Consider the following 23,851-nt stretch of genomic DNA (forward strand, 5'->3'; position numbering starts at 1 on the left):
ACATGCCTTTTTTGTGATGCCTCAAGTTGCTCCATAAGTCAAAAAGTAATTTTAAAGTGTGGTCACTGTGGGGAAATGCAATGGATAAATTGCAATGGGGAGGTCCCACAGTAAAGCCCAGGCAAGTAGTTTATTTCAGTGTTGAGTGAGGGGAATGTTTTTGCCAGAATATTTGGCATTCCACAGGGTAATTTGGGCAGATCTCAAGGGGATTTTAGTCAGACTCATTGAGGAGATTGGAATATTTTTTTCCCAATTAGACATCTGAAACAAGTGCTTTATTGTATGGGGTAACCTTTTATGAGAATTTATTGCAATATTTTTATCAATAATTGACTGATATCTTCTGTCACGTTAATTCGGAGGACCAACTTTTTAATCCCAAAGGAAATTAAGGTCAGCATAGTGGTGCAGCAGGTGGCACTGCCATTTCACTGCCCCAAGGACACAAGTTCAATTCTGACTCCTGGTGCCTAATCCCTCTGAGCCTGTAATTTCTGATTTCTGCTCATTCTCGAGGCATGTTGGTTAATTGCAACTGGAAATTACTCCTTGTGTTGGTAGGTGGGAGAATGAACGGGAATATGGGAGAATATGTCATCAGGAAATAACTCTGGACAAAAAATTTTTTCAAAAGGTTTGCTTCCTAAAAAAAAGGGGGATTATGATAGGCAACTTCAAGATGAACACAAAGTTAATTCAGATTTGCTGTATCACGTAGGAAGTTGGGGAAACATTAAGTTTGAATTTAGCATGTTTAATCGCATAATGTATCTCTGAGTCAAGTTCTCAGGTTGACTGCACATGTTGCATACCAAATGTGAGAAGCTCAGAGTTTGCCTTGGTCACCAATTTTACAATTGAAGTAGAGCTCATAGGCTTTCTTAATAAGTGCAGTCATGCTGCGTCTTTGAGCCTTAAGCTATACTTACCACATATGCAATGTATCGCAGCTGTTATGACATTGATGAGACATTTCTACTGCATTGAATGTTCCTCAAGACAATAAATGCTATTATTAAGTACCCTTATTATGCTATTGCCTGAAGAATATGTGCATCAATTGCATTTAATCTACATCAATGTAATACACAGCATCTGTATATGTGAGCTGCTTTTATAGCTTGTCTGCATCTATCCTGACTAAGCTTACCCAGGCCTAAGACAACATTTTCATACCACCTATATTGAGTTCATGCCCAGACATGCTTGCACTGAACAAAGCAGCTTGCTTTGTGGGCAATCTACTTGCATTATTAAAACCTGTAAGGAAATCACAAAATAGGTATATATCTAAACAAAAATAGTACATGATTTAAAAATTTAAAGGTGAATTTTGCGATCAGCAGGCCAAAATCCATAAAATACACCCAAAAGTTTTCAGGAGGCAAAATCTTTGATATCCAATGTAATTGGGAGAATAGGGTTGATGTTATTATTCTCAGAGTCAATGAGTGGAATGGCCTCCTATATGTCTTATAAAATACAAAATATAGATTGGTTGTGTATGGATATAACAATGTGTTTTTTTAAGACCAAGGCCAACAAGCAGAATTAAAATGCATTTCTTACCTTATTCCAAGGTTCCCTGACTGACCAGGAAAAAGAACGAGCAGTGCCTTGAGCACTGACACCACATCACTGGATGAGCAAAGAAAGTGATTTAATACGGATCCTGCATTTTTCAATTTGTGTTATGTATTTCTATCTGGGTACTATTACTTAATACAAATGTCGAGACATTTGTAATGTCAGATCCCAGTAGAAGATGTTGTGCAAATCACAAAGTTATTGATAGGATACAAACAGAAGTAAGTTCAACAACATTCAGACATGCCACTTTTATGGGTAATTTATTATTCACTCCAGTTTTATTTTTTGGGATAGAAATAGTAGATTTCAGTATGATACTTGGATTTCAACAACAATATGTGTTGGTCACTTACACAACTACATTAATGATTTTCATTTACATGTCTTGTAAATATGTATTTTGCACAACTCCTTTAATTCGACAAGTAATCAGGTTTTATAATAGCATAGAAGAAATTGAGAAATATAATGTTGCCAGATTAAGCTCAGAATCTGCTTGGCGGACTGTTACAATTGCCATTTTCAGGTGCAAAACTAAGCTTATCTGGCATTCATTCATCTACTCCATTGCAGTGATGGGTCCATTGGCCAGTTTGTACAATGTCACTCAAACCAAACTTCCATCCTTGAATCTTTTATAGATTGCACACAAGTTGATTACCCAGCTATGAATTACGACTCTACAAAGAAAGCTCTTCATGTAATGATTCCACACCTCCAGATGAGGAAGCAAGTTCTATCCTTGATAAGCACCAACATTACATTTCTTGCAGATCATTATCTTTTATGTAAAGCTTTGAAGAGGTAACTGGCAAAACTTCAAAATTATTCTTTAATACTGGTGAAGATGTTACAAAGACAAGTGGATCAAGACAAAAACATAGAGTTCAGTCCAAATATAATTTAGTATATCAAAACCATTACTAGCTGAGGAAGATGTTTAAGTTGTCATTCTAATGAAACTCCTGAATAAAGGCATTTATTATTTATTTTCTTACAAATAATGCTTTGGACTGTTAGTTATTTTGGTATTATTGCAATTAAACTTGGAAAAATTAGAAGTAGGTTGCATTTTGGTATGTTTACGTCTCCAAATTATACTTAAGCAGTGGAGACAGAACATTCTATAAGTGACGCAGAGAAAATGATATAATCCTTGAGAAAATAACCGTAAGCATACAGCAGAGATTGAAAACCTGACTGAATGGTGCATCAACAACAATCTCAATGTTACCAAAACCAAGGAGCTGATTGTTGACTTCAGGAAGGGAAAAACAGAGGTTTACGATCCATTGGTCATTGGGGGATCAGAGGTGGAAATGATGAGTAACTTTAAGTTTTTGGGAATCACTATTTTAGAGGATCTTACCTGGACCCAACATACTTGTGAAGAAAGTACCTCTACTTCCTCAGGAGTTTGCGAAGGTTTGGTACGACGTCAGAAATCCTGGCAAATTTCTACAAACGTGCGGTGAAAAGTATGCTGACTGTTGCATCACCGTCTTATATGGGGACAGCAATACCCCTAAGCCTAAAGCCCTGCAAAAGGTAGTGGACAAGGCCCAGGACATCACAGAGAAAACTCTCCCCAGCATCGAGAACATCTACAGGGAACGCTGTTGTCAGAGAGCAGCAGCAATCATCAAGGATCCACATCACCCAGCGCACGCTCTGTTCTTGCTGCTACCATCAGGGAAGAGGTCGAGGTGCCACAAGACTCGCCCCACCAGGTTCAGGAACAGTTGCTCCCCCTTCACCCTCAGACTCCTCAACAACAAACTCAATCAGGGACTCACTTAAGGACTCTTACTTTTGCACTTTATTGATTTTTTTAAAATGCTCTCTGATTTGAACAGTCAGTTTGTTTACATTTCTTTATTTGTTTACATGTGTATGTTGAGTACAGTTTTTTTTGCACTGACAGTAAGTGGTGATTCTGCCTCACCTACAGGAAAAAGAATCTCAGGGTCATATGTACTCTGATCATAAATCTGAATCATTAGTTGCACACGTGGCCACAAATGACCTCATTTTTATGTATCAATGTAATTAATCATAAAAATATTAAACTTGGATTTCACGAAGGATATATCAACTTCTCGAAATTTAGGCTGTGCACTCCACTCTCACCTTCTTACAACATCCATGCAATAATGATTTGACTGTTAATGGACTTGAGGTCAGTATAGGTAGATGAAATTGTCCATCAGTACTTAAAAGGTGCAGATCAACTGTGGAATTTGGGAATGTCAGCTTTGAGTGTGGAACAGGGTCCCCATGTACATTAAAGGACATATCAGGCAGTAAAGGTTCCCCATTTTCTACATGCACTAGATTTTATTTACGGAGACTGAATTTTGGACGAAAACCTTCCTCTGAACCAAATCACTTTATTGCTTTAATCAATGACTGGTAAATGGGTTTAATGATAATATGAAGGTGAAGAGAATTGTCAATCAAGTATTCTGAGGAGCGTTTCTGGAGATCGGCCTGGAGGAGGAAGTCACCGGTTTCTTCAGTGCTTTGATGGAAATTATACACGTGCTTCACATAGGACCTCCCTTCTTGCTTTACTTTGACCAGTATAGTCTTCTGAAAGTTTACTCCTGCAAAGCTGACACTGTTAGTAGTAGGGTTGATTATTACCCTTGGCCGACCACCTTCAGGGCTGTAGGCTTGGACTGCTCTGTAACTTGATGAAGTGGAAAAAGCCCTGAAGCTGATAGGAAGCCACCTTGGTGAGAAGAGAGCATTCCAGGTCACCCTTTTGCTGGTGTCAGAATTACTGGGCGTCAGCTGTGTATGGAAGCTGGTGCTACGATCATCTCGAGCAGGGTTGTTGATCACCCACTGAGAACCCCAGGAAGTAGACAAATAATTCCTTGGTATAAAAAAGCTACAATTCACATCAAAATATTTGGCAAACACAAGGGGTGTAGTTGAATGAAACTGGAAAGCAAGGAAAAGTAAGTCATGGACTGAACTGTAATGCATGTTCATGATGGCAGACTGTTTCTGAATGCGGAACAAGTGTTGGGGGTCAATCATGGCATAACGAATAGATTTGAGAACAGTCTTCATTACTGTGACATCGGGGCGGTTCTTCTTTATCCATTCTTCAACTGCATAATAAATCTCCAGTTCGTTCTCCACAACCAGATCGGAGCGTTGAAGCAGGGCGACCATCAAGTCGTTGCTAATGGTTTGCCACTCATGGCTGAGAATGATGCTGGACATGTTCCAAGCCAGAAACCGCTTGCATCTTTCCTGTAGGTCTTCATTACCTATTCTGACTGAGTAATGATACCAACTGACCACATGGCCTTGGGGAAAGGCACTGGCAAGGTGTTGACTCATGTATTCAATGATGCCCTGCTGCAAGGCTGCAACACGGTACTTGGTGGCTAATTTATGCAATGGGACAACGTGATTCAAAAGGATGCTGACTTCACCACAGTACAAGTATCTGGTAAAACAAAGCACAAGTCTCCTGTTAAAAGTCTATTGCTTTATTTTTTTTTACCCAGAACTAAAACTCAATGGTACCATGTACATCCAGTTATCTCTCCTCATTAGTGTGCCTGACACACACAACATCTAGAACAGTGGTTCTCAATATACCACTTTAGGTTTTCCCTTTGCCATTGGTGCTCTGTGATTAGTAAGGGATTTCTTAAGTCGGAAGGGAAGGTTGAGAATCACTGCTTTAGACCCAATTGCTACTGAAATATTTTGCTTGAGAAAAATTGTCATGGCCCATTTCCTTTGGAGTTATGAAACCATGCACATAACGAGTCAATTAGGTACAATTAAAACAGTGGTTTTCAAATTTATTTCTTTCCACACACATCCCACCTTAAGCAATCCCTTACTAATCACAGAGCACCTATGGCATTGGGAATACTTAAAGTGGTATGTGAGTGGAAAGAAAAAAGGTTGACAACCACCGATCTAGAATAAAATTCGCAGGCTGCTTAATATGCCTGGTGTATCCCCATTTTAATTTATGATTTAAAATAGTTTGGGTGGGGATGAAGAATATAAGTGCTATGAAATCCAGTTCCTTGGCAAGTGATCTTTCTTATTTTACTTATTCATTTAACCATTTATTCATGGAGGTTCATGTGGAGGTTAAGGGCGGAAGGGTTAGCGTAGCAGTTAGCGCAACACTGTAACTGCGCCAATGGCCAGGGTTCAATTCCGGCACTGTTTGTAGGGAGTTTCTATGTTGCCCCTGTTGTGTCAACGTGAGTTTCCTCCAGGTGCTCCAATGTTTCAATAACTTATGGGGCTGTAGGTCAATTGTGTGGATCAGGCTCGTGGGCCAAAATGGGCCTGTTACTGGACTGTATACTTAAATCTTTTAGAAATATAGATAAAAGGGCGACACAGTTAGTGTGGTGGTTAGCACGACACTGTTGCAGCGCTAGCGACCTGAGCCATGGTTTGAATCCCACGCTGTCTGTAAGGAGTTTACATGTTCTCCCCATGTCTGCATGGGTTTCCTCTGGGTGCTCCAGTTTTCTCCCACCATTCAAAACGCACTGGGGTTGTAGATCAATTGGTTATAATTGAGCAGCATGGAGTCATGGGTGGAAAGGGGCTGTTATCGTGCTGTATGTCTAAAATTTTTAAAATGTATAATGTTTCCACCTAAAGCATTTACGATGCTGAATTAGTCTTGGTGTCATTGTCAAATAGGTGAATAATGGAAACTGTAAACAAAATACAATGAATAATCAAGGACATGCCACTAATCCATGTGGGACATCATATTTCCGTTCTCATTACAATATTAGAAGGCGGCCATTTGGTCTATTGAGTCCATTGGCAGCAATTCCATCAGTTGCATTCCCCTTTACTTCCCTGTAATTTCTGTTTCTTAACATGCCCTATCTCTTTCTTTGGCTTGGCTTCGCGGACGAAGATTTATGGAGGGGTAAATGTCCATGTCAGCTGCAGGCTCGTTTGTGGCTGACAAGTCCGATGCGGGACAGGAATTCACGGTTGCAGCGGTTGCAGGGGAAAATTGGTTGGTTGGGGTTGGGTGTTGGGTTTTTCCTCCTTTGTCTTTTGTCAGTGAGGTGGACTCTGCGGTCTTCTTCAAAGGAGGTTGCTGCCCGCCGAACTGTGAGCCGCCAAGATGCATGGTTTGAGGCGATATCAGCCCACTGGCGGTGGTCAATATGGCAGGCACCAAGAGATTTCTTTAGGCAGTCCTTGTACCTCTTCTTTGGTGCACCTCTGTCACGGTGGCCAGTGGAGAGCTCGCCATATAACACGATCTTGGGAAGGCGATGGTCCTCCATTCTGGAGACGTGACCTACCCAGCGCAGTTGGATCTTCAGCAGCGTGGATTCAATGCTGTTGGCCTCTGCCATCTGGAGTACTTCGATGTTAGGGATGAAGTCGCTCCAATGAATGTTCAGGATGGAGCGGAGACAATGCTGGTGGAAGCGTTCTAGGAGCCGTAGGTGATGCCGGTAGAGGACCCATGATTCGGAGCCGAACAGGAGTGTGGGTATGACAACGGCTCTGTATGCGCTAATCTTTGTGAGGTTTTTCAGTTGGTTGTTTTTCCAGACTCTTTTGCGTAGTCTTCCAAAGGCGCTATTTGCCTTGGCGAGTCTGTTGTCTATCTCGTTGTCGATCCTTGCATCCGATGAAATGATGTACCAACATGCCCTGTAACTCCACTCTAATGCCCCTATCGCCCTCAGCAAGAGAGTGGTTGTGGAGGGAGAAGAGTTATTTTGACAGCGGAGGACACAGTGCGATTGGGGAGAACACAGAGATAGGGGGAGTGATGGGACTGGAACGACTGTTGTGCCAGATTCCCTTAAGAAAACCTCTGTTGTTGTTTTATTTAAATTTAAAATTTGATCTGCCAGTTCTGCTCAATTTAAATGCTCCCATCGTTAATCTTGTTACCTTTTGTGGTTTCCTGCGAAAACATTTTTTGTTGATGTGAAATGGGGCTGGATCATGATTATTTGCGAGCTGTCTGTCTGGTAGTACTCTATCGATACACATGACAATGCAACAGTAAACAAAGCAATAAACATGCCAACCATAGAACCAGAGCAAATTACAATAAAGAAACCAGCCTTTCGGCCCATTTACTCTGTGCCAAACTATTATTCTGCATAGTCCCATTGACCTGCATCTGGACTTTAGCCCTCAATACCCCTCCCATCCATGTAACTGTCTAAATTTTTCTGAAATGCCAAAATTGAGCTCATATTCACTTCAGCTGACACCTCATTCCACAACCTCTGTGTGAAAAAGTTACTTAGTGAAGGAGTTAGCACAACTGCTAACTGTTACAGCGATCAGGACCAGGGTTTGAATCCCACACTGTCTGTAAGGAGTTTGTACATTTTCCCTGTGTCTGCATTGGTTTCCTTCAGGGGTTCTGGTTAGCTCCCACTGTACAAAACGTATAGGGTTGTATGCTAATTGGGTGCAATTGGCCAGCATGGGCTCGTGGGCCGAAAGGGCCTGTGAACGTGCTGTATGTATAAATTTTAATTCCCTTTAAACATCTCACCTTTTGCCCTTAACCCATCCTTTAGTTTTTATCTTATCTAACTTCAGTGGAAAAAGCCTGCTTGCATTTACTCTATATACCCTTCATAATTTTGTATACCTCTACCAAATTGCCCCTCATTCTCAAACACTCCAGGGAATAAAGTCCTAGCCTGTATTTGCCAGTCACTTGAGATTGTGTGCTGCATGGATTGGCGAACTGACCACTAGAGGGCACCAATTTAAAACATTTGTATTTTTTACCTATTTATTTTCTGCCATTTCTTTTTCGCCAATTGCTCGAGGCTGCCAGTTGCTTGAATCCTGGATAACGGGGGTTTTACTGTATATAGAAGTGACAGGGTGGAGTGAGAGGCCAGTAGGGGAAACAGATAAGAGAAGAATGATGGGCAGGTGGAACTAGATGAGGGAGGTGATAGGAAAATTGGCCCAAGGGAAAAGAAGCCCAGGTATGTGAGTGAGGGTCAGATGGGACAGGTGAGAGGTAGGGTAATAGGGTGGGATGAGGAAAAGGTGAACAGAAAGACCTTTTGTGAGCTATAGGAAGGGGAAAATGGCACCAAGGGAATATTTTTAATACACAAACGTGCTAGAGAAACTCTGCAGCTCACACAGGAAGTAAAAGGTAACCAGACTGGACCCAAAAATATTCATTACCCTCTACTCCCTATAGATGATGTGTGTGTGACCTGCCGAGTTTCTCCTGTACTTGGCCCCAGCATCTGCAGACTTACTGGTTTAACCGTCTTGTCTGTTATTGAGCCAGCCAGTGAGTGAACGTTTAATTTAATTTTTAATTTAGACGTACAGCACGGTAACAGGCCCTGTCGGTTCATGAGCCCCTGCGGCCCAGTTACACCCAATTGACACATCCCTGGTATGTTTTGAAGGGTGGGAGGAAACCGGAGCACCCGGAGGAAGCCCATGCAGACATGGGGAGAACGAACAAACTCTTCTCTTTAAAATATTTTTAATACAAAACCTATACACATAATAATCTAGTAAATGACATAAACCATATCATATACATGAATTGTAGATCAAAAACATAACCCTAATTCTTTTCTTAACTTAATCTTATCCAAATCATTAAATCTAAGATTGATTGAATTAACAGTTAACACATTCTTCATAACATATCTAAAGATAATATTGAAAGGAAAAAGAAAAGAGGAAAAAAAAGATAATCCTCCCCCAATAGGGGAGAGTAAAAAAAACAATAAAAATCTGAAACAAAAATATACTTTCTTTTAAGGTCAGGTAAGTTATAAATAAAATTCCCTTATTTTAAAGAAAGGGAATTTATGCTTCTTAAATATTATCTTAATCTTATATACGATCAATGTTAACAATTCTCAATAAACTAATTTACCTCTTTAAAAAATGGAAAAAACCCTTATAATCAAACCCTTCCCACTAAACAAGGTTAATTTATATAAATAAATAAATATATGAATCGAAAATTGATTTCCAGAAACAAGACAATGCATCTCTGGAGCATCCAAACACCTTAACTCTTTAAGTTGTGATAATAATCCATGAATGAGCCCCACATCTTATGAAAAGTAAACTTTATTCATTCAATATTGTATCTGAATTGTTTTCTAAACTTAGGAAAGACATGATATCATGTCACCATTGAGTATGAGTAGGTGGGGTGTTGTCTTTCCATTTCATCAAATTGCCCGTCTATTCTCAGAGAAGTAAAATCTGCTTTTGGGTTGAAGTCAATAATGTTTTCTCTTCTTGAGAAACACCAAATAAAGCAATTGATTGGCATGGTTCCAATTTGATCTTAAAAATCACAACGTTTTCCCCAAAATTTTCTAAACTAGGGCAAGCCCAAAACATAAGGATCAATGAAGCCTCAAAGATATGTCACATAATGGATCAATGTCGGAATAAAAGGAAGATAATTTAACTTTAGATATATGCACTCTGAGCACTGCTTTGTACTGCAGCAAACAACATCGTGCATAGAAGGAGAACTTGTTAATCAGATTAATAACAGTGCCCCAATCCTCATTTGAGAGTAAAAAATTCAGATCAAATTCGCAGTCATTCTTGATCTTAAATAGAGAGGCTACTCTGAAGCCCATCAAATTATTATCAATAATTGAAATTAGGCGTCTATGAGCAGATTCTTTACAGACATAAGGATACACTCCTGAATTTATAGACCACTGCTTTTTAATTTTTCTCAGTCAGATCCACAGAATTCGAAATCCATTACTTGTTCATTATGGTTAAATATCAATACAAAGTCATAGAAGGTACCTGGGCTGCATTTACCTGAGTAATTTCTCAAAAAGGACAGCACATTCAGGTGTTTCATGGAGAACAAGTGTGGTCACACTTTGATTCAGTAAGAGATCTTCAAAGACATCACTCTGCAGGACAAGAAGAAGGTGGTGAGCGTGGAACACTTTGACTTCCTCTGAATTCCCCGTGAAGACTTTCAGTGTGATGTCACTCGAGTTGGACTTGGACAGGAGCCCCTGAAGGTGATCAATAAGGATTGAAGAATGGTTGATTGTTGCAATGGTGTTTTCATTGGTTAGATCTATTTTCTGAGCTAGATGGAAAAAAAAGACAACAGAACAAGCATAAATCCTTTTAAAAAGATAAATAGATTCTACAAATGTGATTTGATTTGATGCTATGAGATAGACTTCTTGAATAATGACGAGCATTTAACCTGTCACTAGATATACACTACACAAAAGAGTCTGGAAAAACAACCACCTGAAAAACCTCACAAAGATCAGTGTGTACAGAGCCGTTGTCATACCCACGCTCCTGTTCGGCTCTGAATCATGGGTCCTCTACCGGCATCACCTACGGCTCCTGGAACGCTTCCACCAGCGTTGTCTCCGCTCCATCCTCAACATTCATTGGACCGACTTCATCACCAACATCGAAGTACTCAAGATAGCAGACGCCGACAGCATCGAATCCACGCTGCTAAAGATCCAACTGCGCTTGGTAGGTCACGTTTCCAGAATGGAGGACCATCACCTTCCCAAGATCCACTGGCCACCGTGACAGAGGTGCACCAAAGAAGAGGTACAAGGACTGCCTAAAGAAATCTCTTGGTGCCTGCCACATTGACCACCGCCAGTGGGCTGATATCACCTCAAACCGTGCATCTTGGTGCCTCACAGTTCGGCGGGCAGCAACCTCCTTTGAAGAAGACCGCAGAGTCCACCTCACTGACAAAAGACAAAGGAGGAAAAACCCAACACCCAACCCCAACCAACCAATTTTCCCTTGCAACCGCTGCAACCGTGTCTGCCTGTCCAGCATCGGACTTGTCAGCCACAAACGAGCCTGCAGCCTCCATAAATCTTCGTCCACGAAGCCAAGTCAAAGAAGAAGAGATATACATGAAACATTACACAATTAATCAATTTGTTTTATGCAGTTTCTCCCATTTGTCCTAGAAGTACCTTTGAACTTCCCGTCCTAAGGGATGAAAAAGAATAAACACATACATTAAGAGGACATTATTTAAAAAATGCATTGTAGTTTAAAAAGTGCATTTTAGCAGCCTTTTCAGAACATCTCAAAGTAATTAAAGCAAAGCACTGCTGACACACGACTATAAGAGTGGCAGAGAGGATCACTGGAGTCTCCTCCCCTCCCCCCCCCATCAATTTGATCGACAGGAATCAATGAGGGTGCGCAAAATATTAGAGGCCCCCTTCCACCCCACACACAGCATCTTACAGCTGTCCCCATCGGGAAAGAGATACAGGGGTATCAGAGCCAGAACGACCAGGCTGAGGATCAGCTTCTTCCCACGGGCAGTGAGAATGCTGAACGACCAAAGGAACTGCTCACCCGAGACTCTCATATTTACAAAACCATATTTATTTTTTTTGAATATATGTACATTTGTCCTGGAGAGTGTATTTTCTGTCTCTATGTTAAATTTACTGTCATCCAATTGTACAAGTGCAACCCGACGAAACCGCGTTCTCCGGTCCTTGGAGCAAAAAACGCAGACACAAAACCAGAAATAACACACATACAGATATATGTATGCAGGACAAGCATTTTACCTGTACAAATAAATACAATTTTGTGCAAATTAGAGTCTCAGATAGTTAGCGTGAGCAGTTCCTTGTTATGTCTGATTGTGTGTCTGCGTGTTTTGCACTGAGAACTGGAGAACGATGTTTCGTTAGGTTGCACTTGTGTAATCAGATGACAACAAACTTGACAAGAGCCATGACAGCCATAGAAAATGTTGAAAAAAAAGGTCAAGCAGATCAATGGAAAGAGAAATAGGGAGAATGGTCTGATGAAATGTTATCGACCTAAATTGTTAACCGTTTCAATCTCCACGATGCTCCCAAACTTGCTCAGTGTTTCCACCATTTTGTGCTTTTATTTCAGTGATCTGAGTAACAGAATGATCCTTAATAGAGTAAGACTGGTGAAGTCTTTCAACTTTACAGAACACTGGCTATGCTTCATGGAGCATCACGTGCAGTTCTGGTTGCCACTCTATTGGAAGGATACGGTTATGCTGGGGAGAGTGCAGAGGAGATTTGGCAGGATATTACCTGGATTGGAAGACTGGTTAGGGGGAGAGATCAGATAGACTGGTCTTGGTTGCCATGGAGTGAAGGAGGCTGAGGCATGATCTGATAAAAGTATAATAAGATTATAAGAGGCAATTAGGGTTGATAACCTAAACTGTTTTTCCTGTGGTAGGGGTATCAAAAATTAGAGGACATAGGTTTAAGGTGAGAGCAAAAAGGTTTAACGATTGTTCATTTTTCATCTCATTTTTTAAAAACTTTTTTGTCCCTGGGAGTGGAGGACACACAGAACCTGATCTGCCGGGCACGTCTTGCTCTGAACTTAGCAACATCTACATTTTATCATCTGGGTTCTATTGTCAATGTTGTCACTTTCTAACTATTGTGATGGAATATTTGGGAATGTTTTTGAGAGATAAATTGGTAAAATTAGAGAGGGTTACATACATACACACACTTTAAAACAGATCTTATTTGAAATACTGAAGAATTCATATTCAGTGACGTTACAGAAACTATGGAGAATGCTATGCACATTTCACAAGCAGGTGCTAATTGAAACAATGTCATGAAATGAATGGACTATTGTCCTGGAAGAACAATCAGAGCCAGGTTGTCCATTGTGGACCTTTTTGCAAGGCTATTGACCTATCTGCCAAGTGCTCACTCAAAGGTCATTGAGAGGTTATTGTTTACCTAACACAACAGATGGACCAAAAGACGATCTCCTATTGTTTTCTGGAGAAGGTCAACGGCTTTGCAAGTGAGAGAGAGAAGGACATGCTGCTGGCAGTTTTAACTCAGATAGAGAGAGAGACTAAAGGGAGTCTTTGACTGTGTGTGACAGAAAGCTGAAACAAGTCAGGAGAATCTTGATGGAACTGAAACAGAATCTCCAGGGTGGTGGATGGCCGGAAGTGCTATCTGTCTGATGTTTCTCTTGAAATAAGAGGAATGAAAAGAAACTCTGAGGTAGCCTGAAAGAAAGAGGTCATCATCTGGAGAACCCTGATGGGGCAAGTTTCATCAGCAGGACATTGAGGTGGTACCTCAGTTGTGGAAATCCTGGAACAACACATCTCTCTCTGCAAACCTCCAATGAACCTTCCTGAGCGGTAAGCATTTACCTTTCGAGCACTAAAGCTGGTGAACTTTATACATGTTAAATTCTGTGCACAACATAAGAATTGCCTGCAACCAGTGAACTTGGAGGAATGAGAAGTGAGATTGAACTGTGAACCAAGTAACTTTTTTTAAATTTACACACACATTACATACACCTGTGCTTGAAATTAGAAGGATGTTAAGTTGGGTTAGTTAAGTTAATAGTGATAAGTTAAAGTTTGATTCTGTTTTCATGTTTAAAGATAATTAAAAACAACTTTTGTTTAAGTAACTACTTGTTTTGGAGAATATCTATTGCTGCTGGGTTTTAGGGTCCTTTGGGCCCATAACACTATCCCATTCACTCATTGACCTGATTCCTTTGTTTACTGCTGATATCCATTGTTGCCCCAGTTCCAGAACAAGGAATCAGAGAGAATTGAAACTGGGGAAATCTTTTTAACTTAGAGAGTTGTGAACTTGCCAAAGAATGTTGTTGAGGCCAGTTAATTAGATACATTCATAAAGGAGTTGTATGATTCCCTATTGGCTGAAGGGATCAAAGGGTGTGGAGCAAAAGCAGGGCCAGTAAAATCCCTGTTATCTGGAATTCAAGCAACTGGCAGCCTTGAGCAACTAGCAAAAAAATTGCAGAAAATGAATAGGTAAAAAATACACATCGGCACCCCCCCACCCCCCCCCCCCCCCCCCAGCAGTTAGTTCGCCAATCACACAACACACAATCTTTAGCAACCGGAAAATTCACATCAGACATCTACAAATCCCCATAGATGCCGGATATCAGGGGTTTTACTGTATAAAATACTGAGGTCACATGATCAGCCATGATCATATTGAATGGTGGAGTAGGCACAAAGGGCAGAATGGCCTTCTCCTGCTCCTGTTTCCCTATCATAGGCACCCCTCTCTCCTCCACCCTCTTTGAAGCCAGATTCTTTTGTTTTTCCAATTCTGACAAAGGTTTTTGACCTGAATCATTAAATCTATTTCACTTCCCATATATGTGAATGACCTGCTGAGTATTTCCATCAATTTCTGTTTTCATACTAAAATTAGTAGTGATTGGTAATGGGTGAGAATTAAGATGTCTGAATTCATCAAACATAACATGAGAAATAGAAGCAGAACGCAGCCATCTGGGGCCATCGAGTCTGCTCAGTCATTTAATAAGATGGGGCGGGGGGGGGGGGGGAGGGATCTGGTTGTGCACTTTGCTCCACCTACCTGCCTTTCTCCAGAATCCTCAGTTCTCCCAGAATCCTTAATTCCCCCACAATGCAAAAATTTATCTCCCTGTGTCTTAATTAATGAGGAGCCTTGTCAGAGAATTCCCCAGATTCACTGCTCTCTGGAAGAAGCAGTTCCTCCTCATCTATCTTATGTTTACTCCCCTGAATTTCAAGGCTGCATTCCCTAGTTCTAGTTTCACCTGCCAGTGGAAACAACTTTCCTGCTTCCATCTTTATCTATTTCATAATTTTATGTTTCTGTGATCCCCTCTTAGTCTTCTCAACTCCAGCGAGTATAGTCCCAAGTGATCTAATCACTCCTTATCTCCGAATCATATCATTAACTTGATCAAAAATAAACCCGGTGCACAAAGATCTGCATTCTCATGTCTCATGCAAACTTAAAACATCCAACTTTGTGAAGTTCAAATTGATGCACATAACAAATGCAAATACTCGGAATTTTTCAAAGCTTCACAAGGCGTGGCCACAGCTACATAACCTAGGATATTCTCTTTAGATCGTTGGCCTTACCTTGCTAGAATAATTTGGTGTTCTTGTTAATGCTCTAATGCACAAGGTGGAGGGGAAATTAATTAGTCGTCAAATGAAAGGGAGAAGAATGCTATTGGCCACAACTTAAAGTTCTGATTGGAGCTGACCATTAACCAATGACATCGGCTCAGGAAATTTGTTCAAGCTTTACTAATCTGTGCATTTAGGAATCTAAGTAGTTAAAGAATATTTTGGCCCCTCCATTAAGCGTTGGCAGCACTTTTGACTTTTGGACTACTTTAGAGAGCCTGGCTCATTTGTACTACTGCTGCAACATTGAAGGTTGTGTCAGAAATGTGAACACATTTGAATATCTAAGAAAATCCTAAAAGAAAAACACTATGGGTTTGAATGGATTCAAGCTCATTTGAATCGAAAACTGATTACACATCAGCCCATTTAGCTGAGAAGTTAAATTTACATAAAACAACAAGCCTCTTGAGATTTCTTTTGTACACTTTTTAAAGTAAATACATCCATTGCAAATCTATTTAACATGAGAGGGGCTTGCAGAACGGATTTTTATGCGGTGGGCTTCTTGTTTCTTTGCTGCTCACCATTCAGTAGAATGACAGCAGGTAAAATGTATATGTCCCATTCTCAGTCCTCAGAGCACAAATTGAATGTATGGGATTAGGCCAAATGGCCCCTCAGGTCTTCTTCACCATTCAATAAGTTCATGGCCAAACGTACGCTTCAAGTCCCTGTCTCGTTGTCCTATCATGTGGTTCCCTAAGGATCCAAAACCTATTCATCTCAGACGTTACTATATTTGATGATCAAACATTCACAGCTCTCTGGAGTAGAAATGCTCTGAATGATGGAATTGCTTCGCTGTTGTCAGGGACTATTAACCATAACCATATAACCATTTACGGAGCGGAAACAGGCCATGTTGGCCTTTCGAGTCCGCACCGGTTTACTGATATTGTGCGCCCTCTTCAGGCATTGGTCGCGGTAGATCTTCATTCAATAATGATGGGCGAATTCAATGCAGGTGGAATCTTATTGAAATTGAAAGCAAGATTGTTGTCCTGGCACCACACAACCAGATTCTTGATCTCCATCCTGCTTTCTGACTCACGGTGCAGTGAAAAACTTTGTTTTGCCCACTATCCAAGCCCAAGAATGCCGAAAGCTGCAGAAAGTGGCAAACCTAGCAATGTTCATCACAGGCACTGGCCTCACATCCATAGAAAGCATCTATGTGAGACGCTGCCTCGAAAAAGCAATGACCATCAGCGGGGATCACCATTACCGTGATCCCATCCTGTTTTCTCAGAAGGCACAAGGCACAGAACCGTTTCTTTCCAAAATCTCTCGATACGAACCTATCCCCAACCATAAACTATTCTCGGACCACCAAAATAATCTGCTCTGTTGAAACCTTGCCGTTTCTTGCACTAACTGCAACTGTGAATATTTATTTGTCTCTCCTTTTGTAGTCATTATCTTGTTTTTGACTTGACGCATTGTGGTAATTTAATACATATGAATGGCAGTTGGTGTGGCTGCTTCAAGTAAGAATTTTGGAGGAGCTGTACATTATACTTACTGTATGTATATGACAATAAACTCTCGTCTCAAGTCAGTCCATTGTTAAAAATAGCAGATCGTGCAATAATAAAACAGTAATGCTGGGTGTAGTGAGTACGTCGAAGAATGCAGAGTATAGTGATACGAAGACCAAGTGCAGGGTATCAAAGAAAGTACAGTTAAAAAATGCAGGTCAGCACCTTTCGACAATGAAAAGTCCATTTAAGGATTTGATCTAAAGGGTTAACTACAGTCATACTCCCACTCCAGGTGACTGCATCTACGATAAGATTAACATGCCATTAAAGATTGGAAAGGGGCTAGATAAGTTCAAAAATTGTAAATGGGTCCTTGTGCTTGAATGTATCTAGAGGCAGAGGAGAAATAACTGCCTGAAAATAGAATATTACAGCACAGTATAGGCCCTTCGGCCCACAATGTTGTGTTGACCTATATAAACCTATTCTACAAACTAAACCTTCCCTACCTCACACCCATAGCTAACTATTGTTCCTGCATGCATGTGCCTGTCTAAGAGTCTTTTAAATGTCCCCATTATACCAGCCTTCACCAGCACCCAAGCAATGCATTCCAGGCACCCACTACTCTCTGTGTAAAAATCGTTCCACTGATGTCTCCCCTAAATTTTCCTCTACTCACCTTGTAAAAGGTGCTGGCTGCCTGCCCCATCTATGACATTTTAAGACTACTCCAGTGTAGTTTAACCCTGGTTGAAGCTAGAAGGCTCAAGGTTAATCTCTTTCAGCCTTTCAAACAGTGGTCCATTTGGGAGCAGGGTGGCAGAGTTGGCTTTGTGGTGGGCATGGTAGCATGGTGCAACCAAGGAATCTGCAGATCAGTAGACAAAAGTGCTGGAGAAACTCAGTGGGTCACAGCATCCATGGAAAACCCAAAATCAGTTGACGTTTCAGGCCCTTGGTCAGGAGTGGAAAAAATCAGGCAGATGGTTGAAATAAAAAGGTGGGTTGGGGAGGGGAAGGTGAAGGAGCACAGGCTTGTAGATGATTAGTGGCTACAGGGAGAAGAGGCTGAGAGGTGACGGATGGAGAGGGCAAAGAAACAGGTGATGGAAGGGAATGGACTGGTGAGCTGGAGGAAGAGAGTCAGAGGAATGAGGGAAAAAGAGAGACTCAGGAAGGGGAGTTCAGTGTTGATGCTGTGTGGTTGGAGACTGCCAAGATGGAATATTAGGTTTTGTTTCTCCAGTTTACAATTGGCCTCAACTTGCAGGTCGTGGGGCAATGGATGGACATGTCAGTGTAGAAGTGGGTGTGTTTGGCCACTGTGGGTCCTGCTGTTGCAGCAGACAGAGCGAAGGTGTTCAACGAAGCAATCTCCCAGTCTGTGTTCAGTCTCCCTGACATAGAGGCCAGATGCAGTAAATGACCAACAGAATTACAGGTCGATTCACTTGTAAGGGCTGTTTGAGATCCCAAAATAGTGGTGGTGAAGGAGTAGGTGCAAGTGTAGCACTTTTCACAGTCACAGGGTAGAAGTTTGGGGGGGGGCAGGGGGTTGGTGCAAAGGGACGAATGGTTGAGGGAGTCACAGAGAGATTGATCCCTGATGGGAGGGGAGGGGAGGGGAAGATGTGTGGGATCTCTATATAGGTAGCATGTTGGTTATATGACCGACATTCAAAGGCTGGACTGTAAGATCCAAGGATTGAAATCTTTCAAAACAGGAATTAAATATCAAAAAACTTCAAACTCTAAACAAAAGAATCTGGCTTGTTGACCATGAAATACACCAGACTGCTTAAAAAATCCCTTAGGTTTAGAGAAAAAAATGTATCTTCTTTGTACAGCATGTTTCAGATTCAAATTAAACACTTGCCTATTGACAGAAGTGAACCATACCTTGTCCAAGGCAGTGATGGCCTCATCTCTGATTGAATTAATTACTGGTGGCAAGGACTGAATTGACATCAAAAGGATGTGTTGAGTTCAAAAATTATCAGGAAGTGTCTGGTTAATGACTAATTAATATGCATAATTGATGGAAGAGAAATAGTGTTAAATGTCCTTGTGGCTCATGACCAGACTTTGGCTTCAGGACATATTGCTGATGTTTTAATAGTTTAAACTAAACACAGTTGAATTTCAACCCCATACCCTCTGATCTTGATCCCAAACTGACTACTGTTTGAAATATATTAGTGTGGACTGACTAGTATTTTGTACAGGTTGAACATAACTTCCTTGCTAACTTACTCTCGGCCTATAGAACATAGAACATTACAGCACATGGCCCTTCAGCCCATGATGTTGTGTTGACCTATGTTAATCTACTCCACAACAATCTAATTTCTCCCTACCTTACACCTATTATCCACTATTTTACTTGTATCCATGTGCCTGTCTCAGTCTTTTGAATCTCCCTATTGTACAAGCTGCTACCACCACCCCTGGCAATGCATTGCAGGGACCTGCCATTCTCTGTGTAAAAAAAAACCTTCCTTCTAACTTCTCCCCAAAACATTCCTCCACTCACCCTAAATGATGTCTTCTGGTATTTACTACTGTTGCCCCAGGAAAAAAGGGGCCCTCATAATCTTGTATAACTCTGTTAAGTCGCCACTCATCCTTTGTTGCTCCAAAAGGAAAAACCTTGCTTCATATGACATGTTCTTCTATCCCGGCAACATCATGGTAAATCTCCCTGCACCCTCTCCAAACCATCTACATCCTTCTGTAATGGGCAGCCAGAACTGAATGTTGTACTCCATGTAAATTTATGAATTCGAGGATGCCCCAGCACTCTTTCAATACATCCTGCTATTTTCAAGGATTAATGTACATCTACGATGAGCTCTCTGTTCCTGCACACCCCTTAAAAGTTGTACCATTTAGTCCCTTTAACTATTTCTGCTAAATGTACCAGTCTCTTATGTAAAAATTTGTCCTCCACTTGTCTGTCTATTCATGCTCTGTGTATCTTGCCATGGTCTACTACTTCCTTCCCCACAGTGGGAAAGTGTGGTTGGAACCGGAGGAAATAACAGAGGTATTTAATGAATACTTTACTTCAATATTCACTCTGGAAAAGAATCTCAGTGATTGTAGTGATGACTTACAACCTACTGAAATGCTTTGAGCAGGTAGATATTAAGAAAGAGAATGTGCTGGAGCTTTTGGAAAGCATCAAATTGGATAAGTTGCCAGGACCGGATGAGATAAACCCCAGGCTACTGAGGGAGATGAGGGAGGAGATTGCTGAGCCTCCGCCGATGATCTTTGAATCATCAATGGGGACGGGTGAGGTACTGGAGGATTGGAGGGTTGCGGATGTTGTTCCTTTATTCAAGAAAGGGAGTAGAGATAGCCCAGGAAACTATAGACCAGTAAGTCTTACTTCAGTGATTGGTAAGCTGATGGATAAGATCCTGAGAGGTAGGATTTATGAACATCTGGAGAGGTATAATATGATTAGGAATAGTCAAAATGGCTTTGTCAAGGGCAGGTAGTATATGGATTTCAGCAAGGCATTTGAAAAGGTTCCCCATGCAAGGCTTATGGGGTCCAAATGGACATTGCTTTGTGGAATCACAACTGGCTTGCCCACAGAAGGCAAGGAGTGTTTGTAGACAGATCATATTCTGCATGGTGGTTGGTGATCAGTAATATGCCTTAGGGTTCTGTTCTGGGACCCTTACTCTTTGTAATTTTTATAAATGACCTGGATGAGGAAATGGAGGGATGGGTTAGTAAGTTGACTGATGACACAAAGGTTGGGGGTGTTGTGGACAGTGTGGAGGGCTGTCAGACGTTACAGTGGGACATTGAAAGGATGCAAAACTAGGACAGAGAAGTGGCAGATGGAGGTCAACCCAGATGTGTGAAATGGTTCATTTGGTAGGTCAAATATGATGGCAGAATATAGTATTAATGGTAAGACTATGTGAAGGGCAGTGTGAAAGATCATAGGGATCTTGGGGTTTGAGTTCATAGGACGCTCAAAGCAGAAGTGCAGGTTGATTCTGTGGTTAAGAAGGCTTACAGTGTATTGGTCTTCATTAATCATGGAATTGAGTTTAGGAGCTGAGGGTATTGTCGCAGCTCTTTCGGACCCTGGTCAGACCCCATTTGGAATACTGTGCTCAGTTCTGGATATCTCACTACTGGAAGGATGTGGGACCCATAGAAAGGGTGCAGAAGAGATTTACAAAGATGTTGCCTGTTTTATGAAAACAGGTTGAGTGAACTTGGCCTTTTCTCTTTGAAGTGGCGGAGGTTGAGAATTGACCTGATAGAGGTGTTTAAGATGATGAGAGCCATTGATTGTATGGATATTCAGAGGTTTTTTTCCCCGGGGCTGCAATGGTTGCCACAAGAGGACATGGGTACAAGGTGCTGGGAGTAGGTACAGAAGAGATGTCAGGGTAAATTTTTTATTCAGAGAGTGGTAGGTGCATGGAGTGGGCTACTGGCAACAGCAGTGGAAGCGGATACATTAGGGTGCTTTAAGAGACTTTTGGATAGGTACATGGGGGTTAGAAAACTAGAGGGCTATGGGAAAGCCTAGAAATTTCTAAGTTAGGGACATGTTTGGCACAACTTTGTGGGCCGAAGGGTCTGTATTGTGCTGTAAGGGTTCTACGTCTCTCTGTTTACCACACCTCCAAATTATGTTACCAGCAAATTTGGAGCTTTTGCTTTTCACATCCAAGACAGTTGTTACAATAGACAAAAATTCAAGGAATGACCCCAGATTGATTGATTTCTACCATAGACCAATTCCCTAACTATGCAGCCAATTCCCCAATTTTGCTTCCCAGCGCTGTATACAGAAGTTGACGATTGTTACTTTATCAAACTATTATGCGCACTGACACAATTTAGTACCTGGAGGTTTTGATCTTGTAGCATTTAAATTGGAAAAGCTTAATGGGATTCAAAGAGCATTTTAAAAATTTTAGACCCATGGAATCAAAACAACATTAATCATTGTTACTGAAGATAATGATTGTGAGCAATCTTCTTGACTCAGAGAATTATTCTAAATCCAACTGGTATTTAATCCGCTGGCACTGTTTTGAAAATAGAGAAAACAAAGCAATCTTCTTTGCAGGCATTTGAAAAGTCTTTCACGTGCATGATCTTTTTACATGAAGGGCAAGTCAACATTTTTGAGCTTTCTCAAAACAAAATATTGATTGTGCCCCATTTTCCAATGTAATATATGTTGAACACTGCCTCTTCAATAGGGGCCTTTGCATCTCTCTTCATGGTATTTCACATAGCAACGAAAGATAGATTCAAACAAAAGTGTAGTAACCCCGCAACCCCTCCCCTACCTCCTTCATCGATGGCACTCAATAAAATCAAAGTAGCGAAGAGAAGAAGACATCTCATTTCACTTGGGCCTTTTATGAACAACATTGTCTCGACGACCCTCATGCTGTGTAAAAGCTCACTCAGAATACATCTGGATCACTGGACACTTAAGTAGGACACGTCTCCTTTTCAGCTGCCCCGCACTGAAAAGCCTCCTGTTATTGGTGGATTCTGGCCTTCGCTGCCATGGTAACCAATTCGATTCTGATTCCTCTTCATCGCTCCACTGTGTTGGATGAATCTGCACAAAGGAATGTGGACAAAAGTTAAAAAGATATGACTACATTTAAAAACAGTAAAAACGCAATAATTTTTTTTCATGCAACTTTGCCAAATGGTTAGATAAATGAAGGCAGATCAGACATAACACACATACAGACAAGCAATACATACAGTATGTAGGACAACTATACATATATAAAAATAAATACGTCTGGTTTAATAAAGAATAGAGTTTCATAGGATCAAATGGAATTTTAAATGTAAACATAACTTCTAAAAATTCCTTAATTTTATTCCAAACACCGTCTCACATAACCAAACCGAATGTAAAAAAGTTCCAACTTCTTTGTGACATCTAAAACATAGATCTGGTGACATATTTGAATTTCTTTAATTTCTCCATATAGTTGATGAATAAAGTGATAATGAACCAATCTATATCTTACATTCATAATTTTAGTGACTGATTATACTGTGTTGTGTGATTGAACATACTTGTGTGTGTTTGAATAAGATCCTTCCTGTGTTCAGCTTGTGCCCAGACTCATTGCCCTTTGAACCCATTGTACCTGTTTCCCTTCCCCACACAGTGATACAATGGAAAAGTACAATATTCCAGGCTTTGTTGGGCTTAGATAGGTATGAATTGTCTCCTCAGAGGGCCTTGCCTATGGATTGTGATGCCTACAGTGCCAGGGAAGGAAGACAGGGAAATGGTGGGTCTCCTCCTGGCGTTGAATTGATAAGCATAAGTTAGATTCTTCCTTGCCATATATAAATTTTTTGTTCGTATTGTAAACTTCTTTGCCATAATCCTATTAAGTTTGCGAAAGTAGCATTAGTGTAATTGAGTTGGCTTGTAATATATGTAATATCCTGAGATTACATTGTTTTGTTCACTCTTTTCCCTCTCTCTCTACCACTTCTCAGTTTCTTTCTCTTCTACCCTCCCAACTGAACCCACCTGTTACCTCTTACTGGTCAGCCTGTGCTCTTCCCCCTTCCAATTCCCCCCCCCCACCACCACCACCGACCCCCACCTTTTTATTCAGGCATCTGACCAATTACTGACATTCTTGAAGAAGGGCTCAGGCCCGAAACATCGACTGCCTTCTATTTCTCATGGACGCTGTGT

General features: G+C 41.0%; 2 protein-coding genes across 6 annotated transcripts in view; both read right to left on the minus strand.

Annotated features, from left to right (window-relative positions):
* Positions 1–1,891: 1,891 nt before the first annotated feature.
* btbd17b (BTB (POZ) domain containing 17b) lies at positions 1,892–22,557 on the minus strand. Of its 2 annotated transcripts, none has more exons than XM_069929971.1 (3): positions 22,455–22,557; positions 10,435–10,717; positions 1,892–5,059 (listed from the first exon to the last, which is right to left on the minus strand). In XM_069929971.1, exons 1-3 carry the CDS (start codon positions 22,555–22,557, stop codon positions 3,979–3,981), a joined length of 1,467 nt encoding a protein of 488 aa, XP_069786072.1. In that variant the 3' UTR covers positions 1,892–3,978. The 2 variants fall into 2 exon arrangements, with proteins under 2 accessions (XP_069786072.1, XP_069786073.1); XM_069929972.1 differs by lacking the exon at positions 22,455–22,557 and adding an exon at positions 7,525–7,612 and having other exon boundaries at positions 10,435–10,563.
* ccdc137 (coiled-coil domain containing 137) overlaps positions 22,507–23,851 on the minus strand; it is a 196,250-nt gene continuing 194,905 nt past the window's right edge. For 2 of the 4 annotated variants that reach the window (XR_011354862.1, XR_011354866.1), the window contains one exon: positions 22,647–22,735. Coding sequence is in view for 1 of the 4 variants with exons in the window: in XM_069929980.1 (XP_069786081.1) it covers positions 22,624–22,735 (112 nt within the window). In the remaining 3 variants the exon portion in view is untranslated. Of the gene's footprint in view, positions 22,736–23,851 lie in introns of all 4 variants that reach the window. The other 2 variants (XM_069929980.1, XR_011354865.1) reach the window with 2 other exon arrangements.

Source organism: Narcine bancroftii, chromosome 3 (assembly GCF_036971445.1).
Source record: "Narcine bancroftii isolate sNarBan1 chromosome 3, sNarBan1.hap1, whole genome shotgun sequence".
NCBI lineage: Eukaryota > Metazoa > Chordata > Chondrichthyes > Torpediniformes > Narcinidae > Narcine > Narcine bancroftii.

Bases quoted from the DNA above. Each gene is read 5' to 3' on its own strand.
- btbd17b (XM_069929971.1), bottom strand. From the start codon at position 22,557: ATGAGGGTCGTCGAGACAATGTTGTTCATAAAAGGCCCAAGTGAAATG. The intron at 10,718-22,454 runs GTAGGGGAGGGG...TTTTCCATCTAG, and splicing joins GAGTGCCATCGATGAAGGAG to CTCAGAAAATAGATCTAACC. The intron at 5,060-10,434 runs GTAAATGCAGCC...TTGTTTTACCAG, and splicing joins CTTTTTGAGAAATTACTCAG to ATACTTGTACTGTGGTGAAG.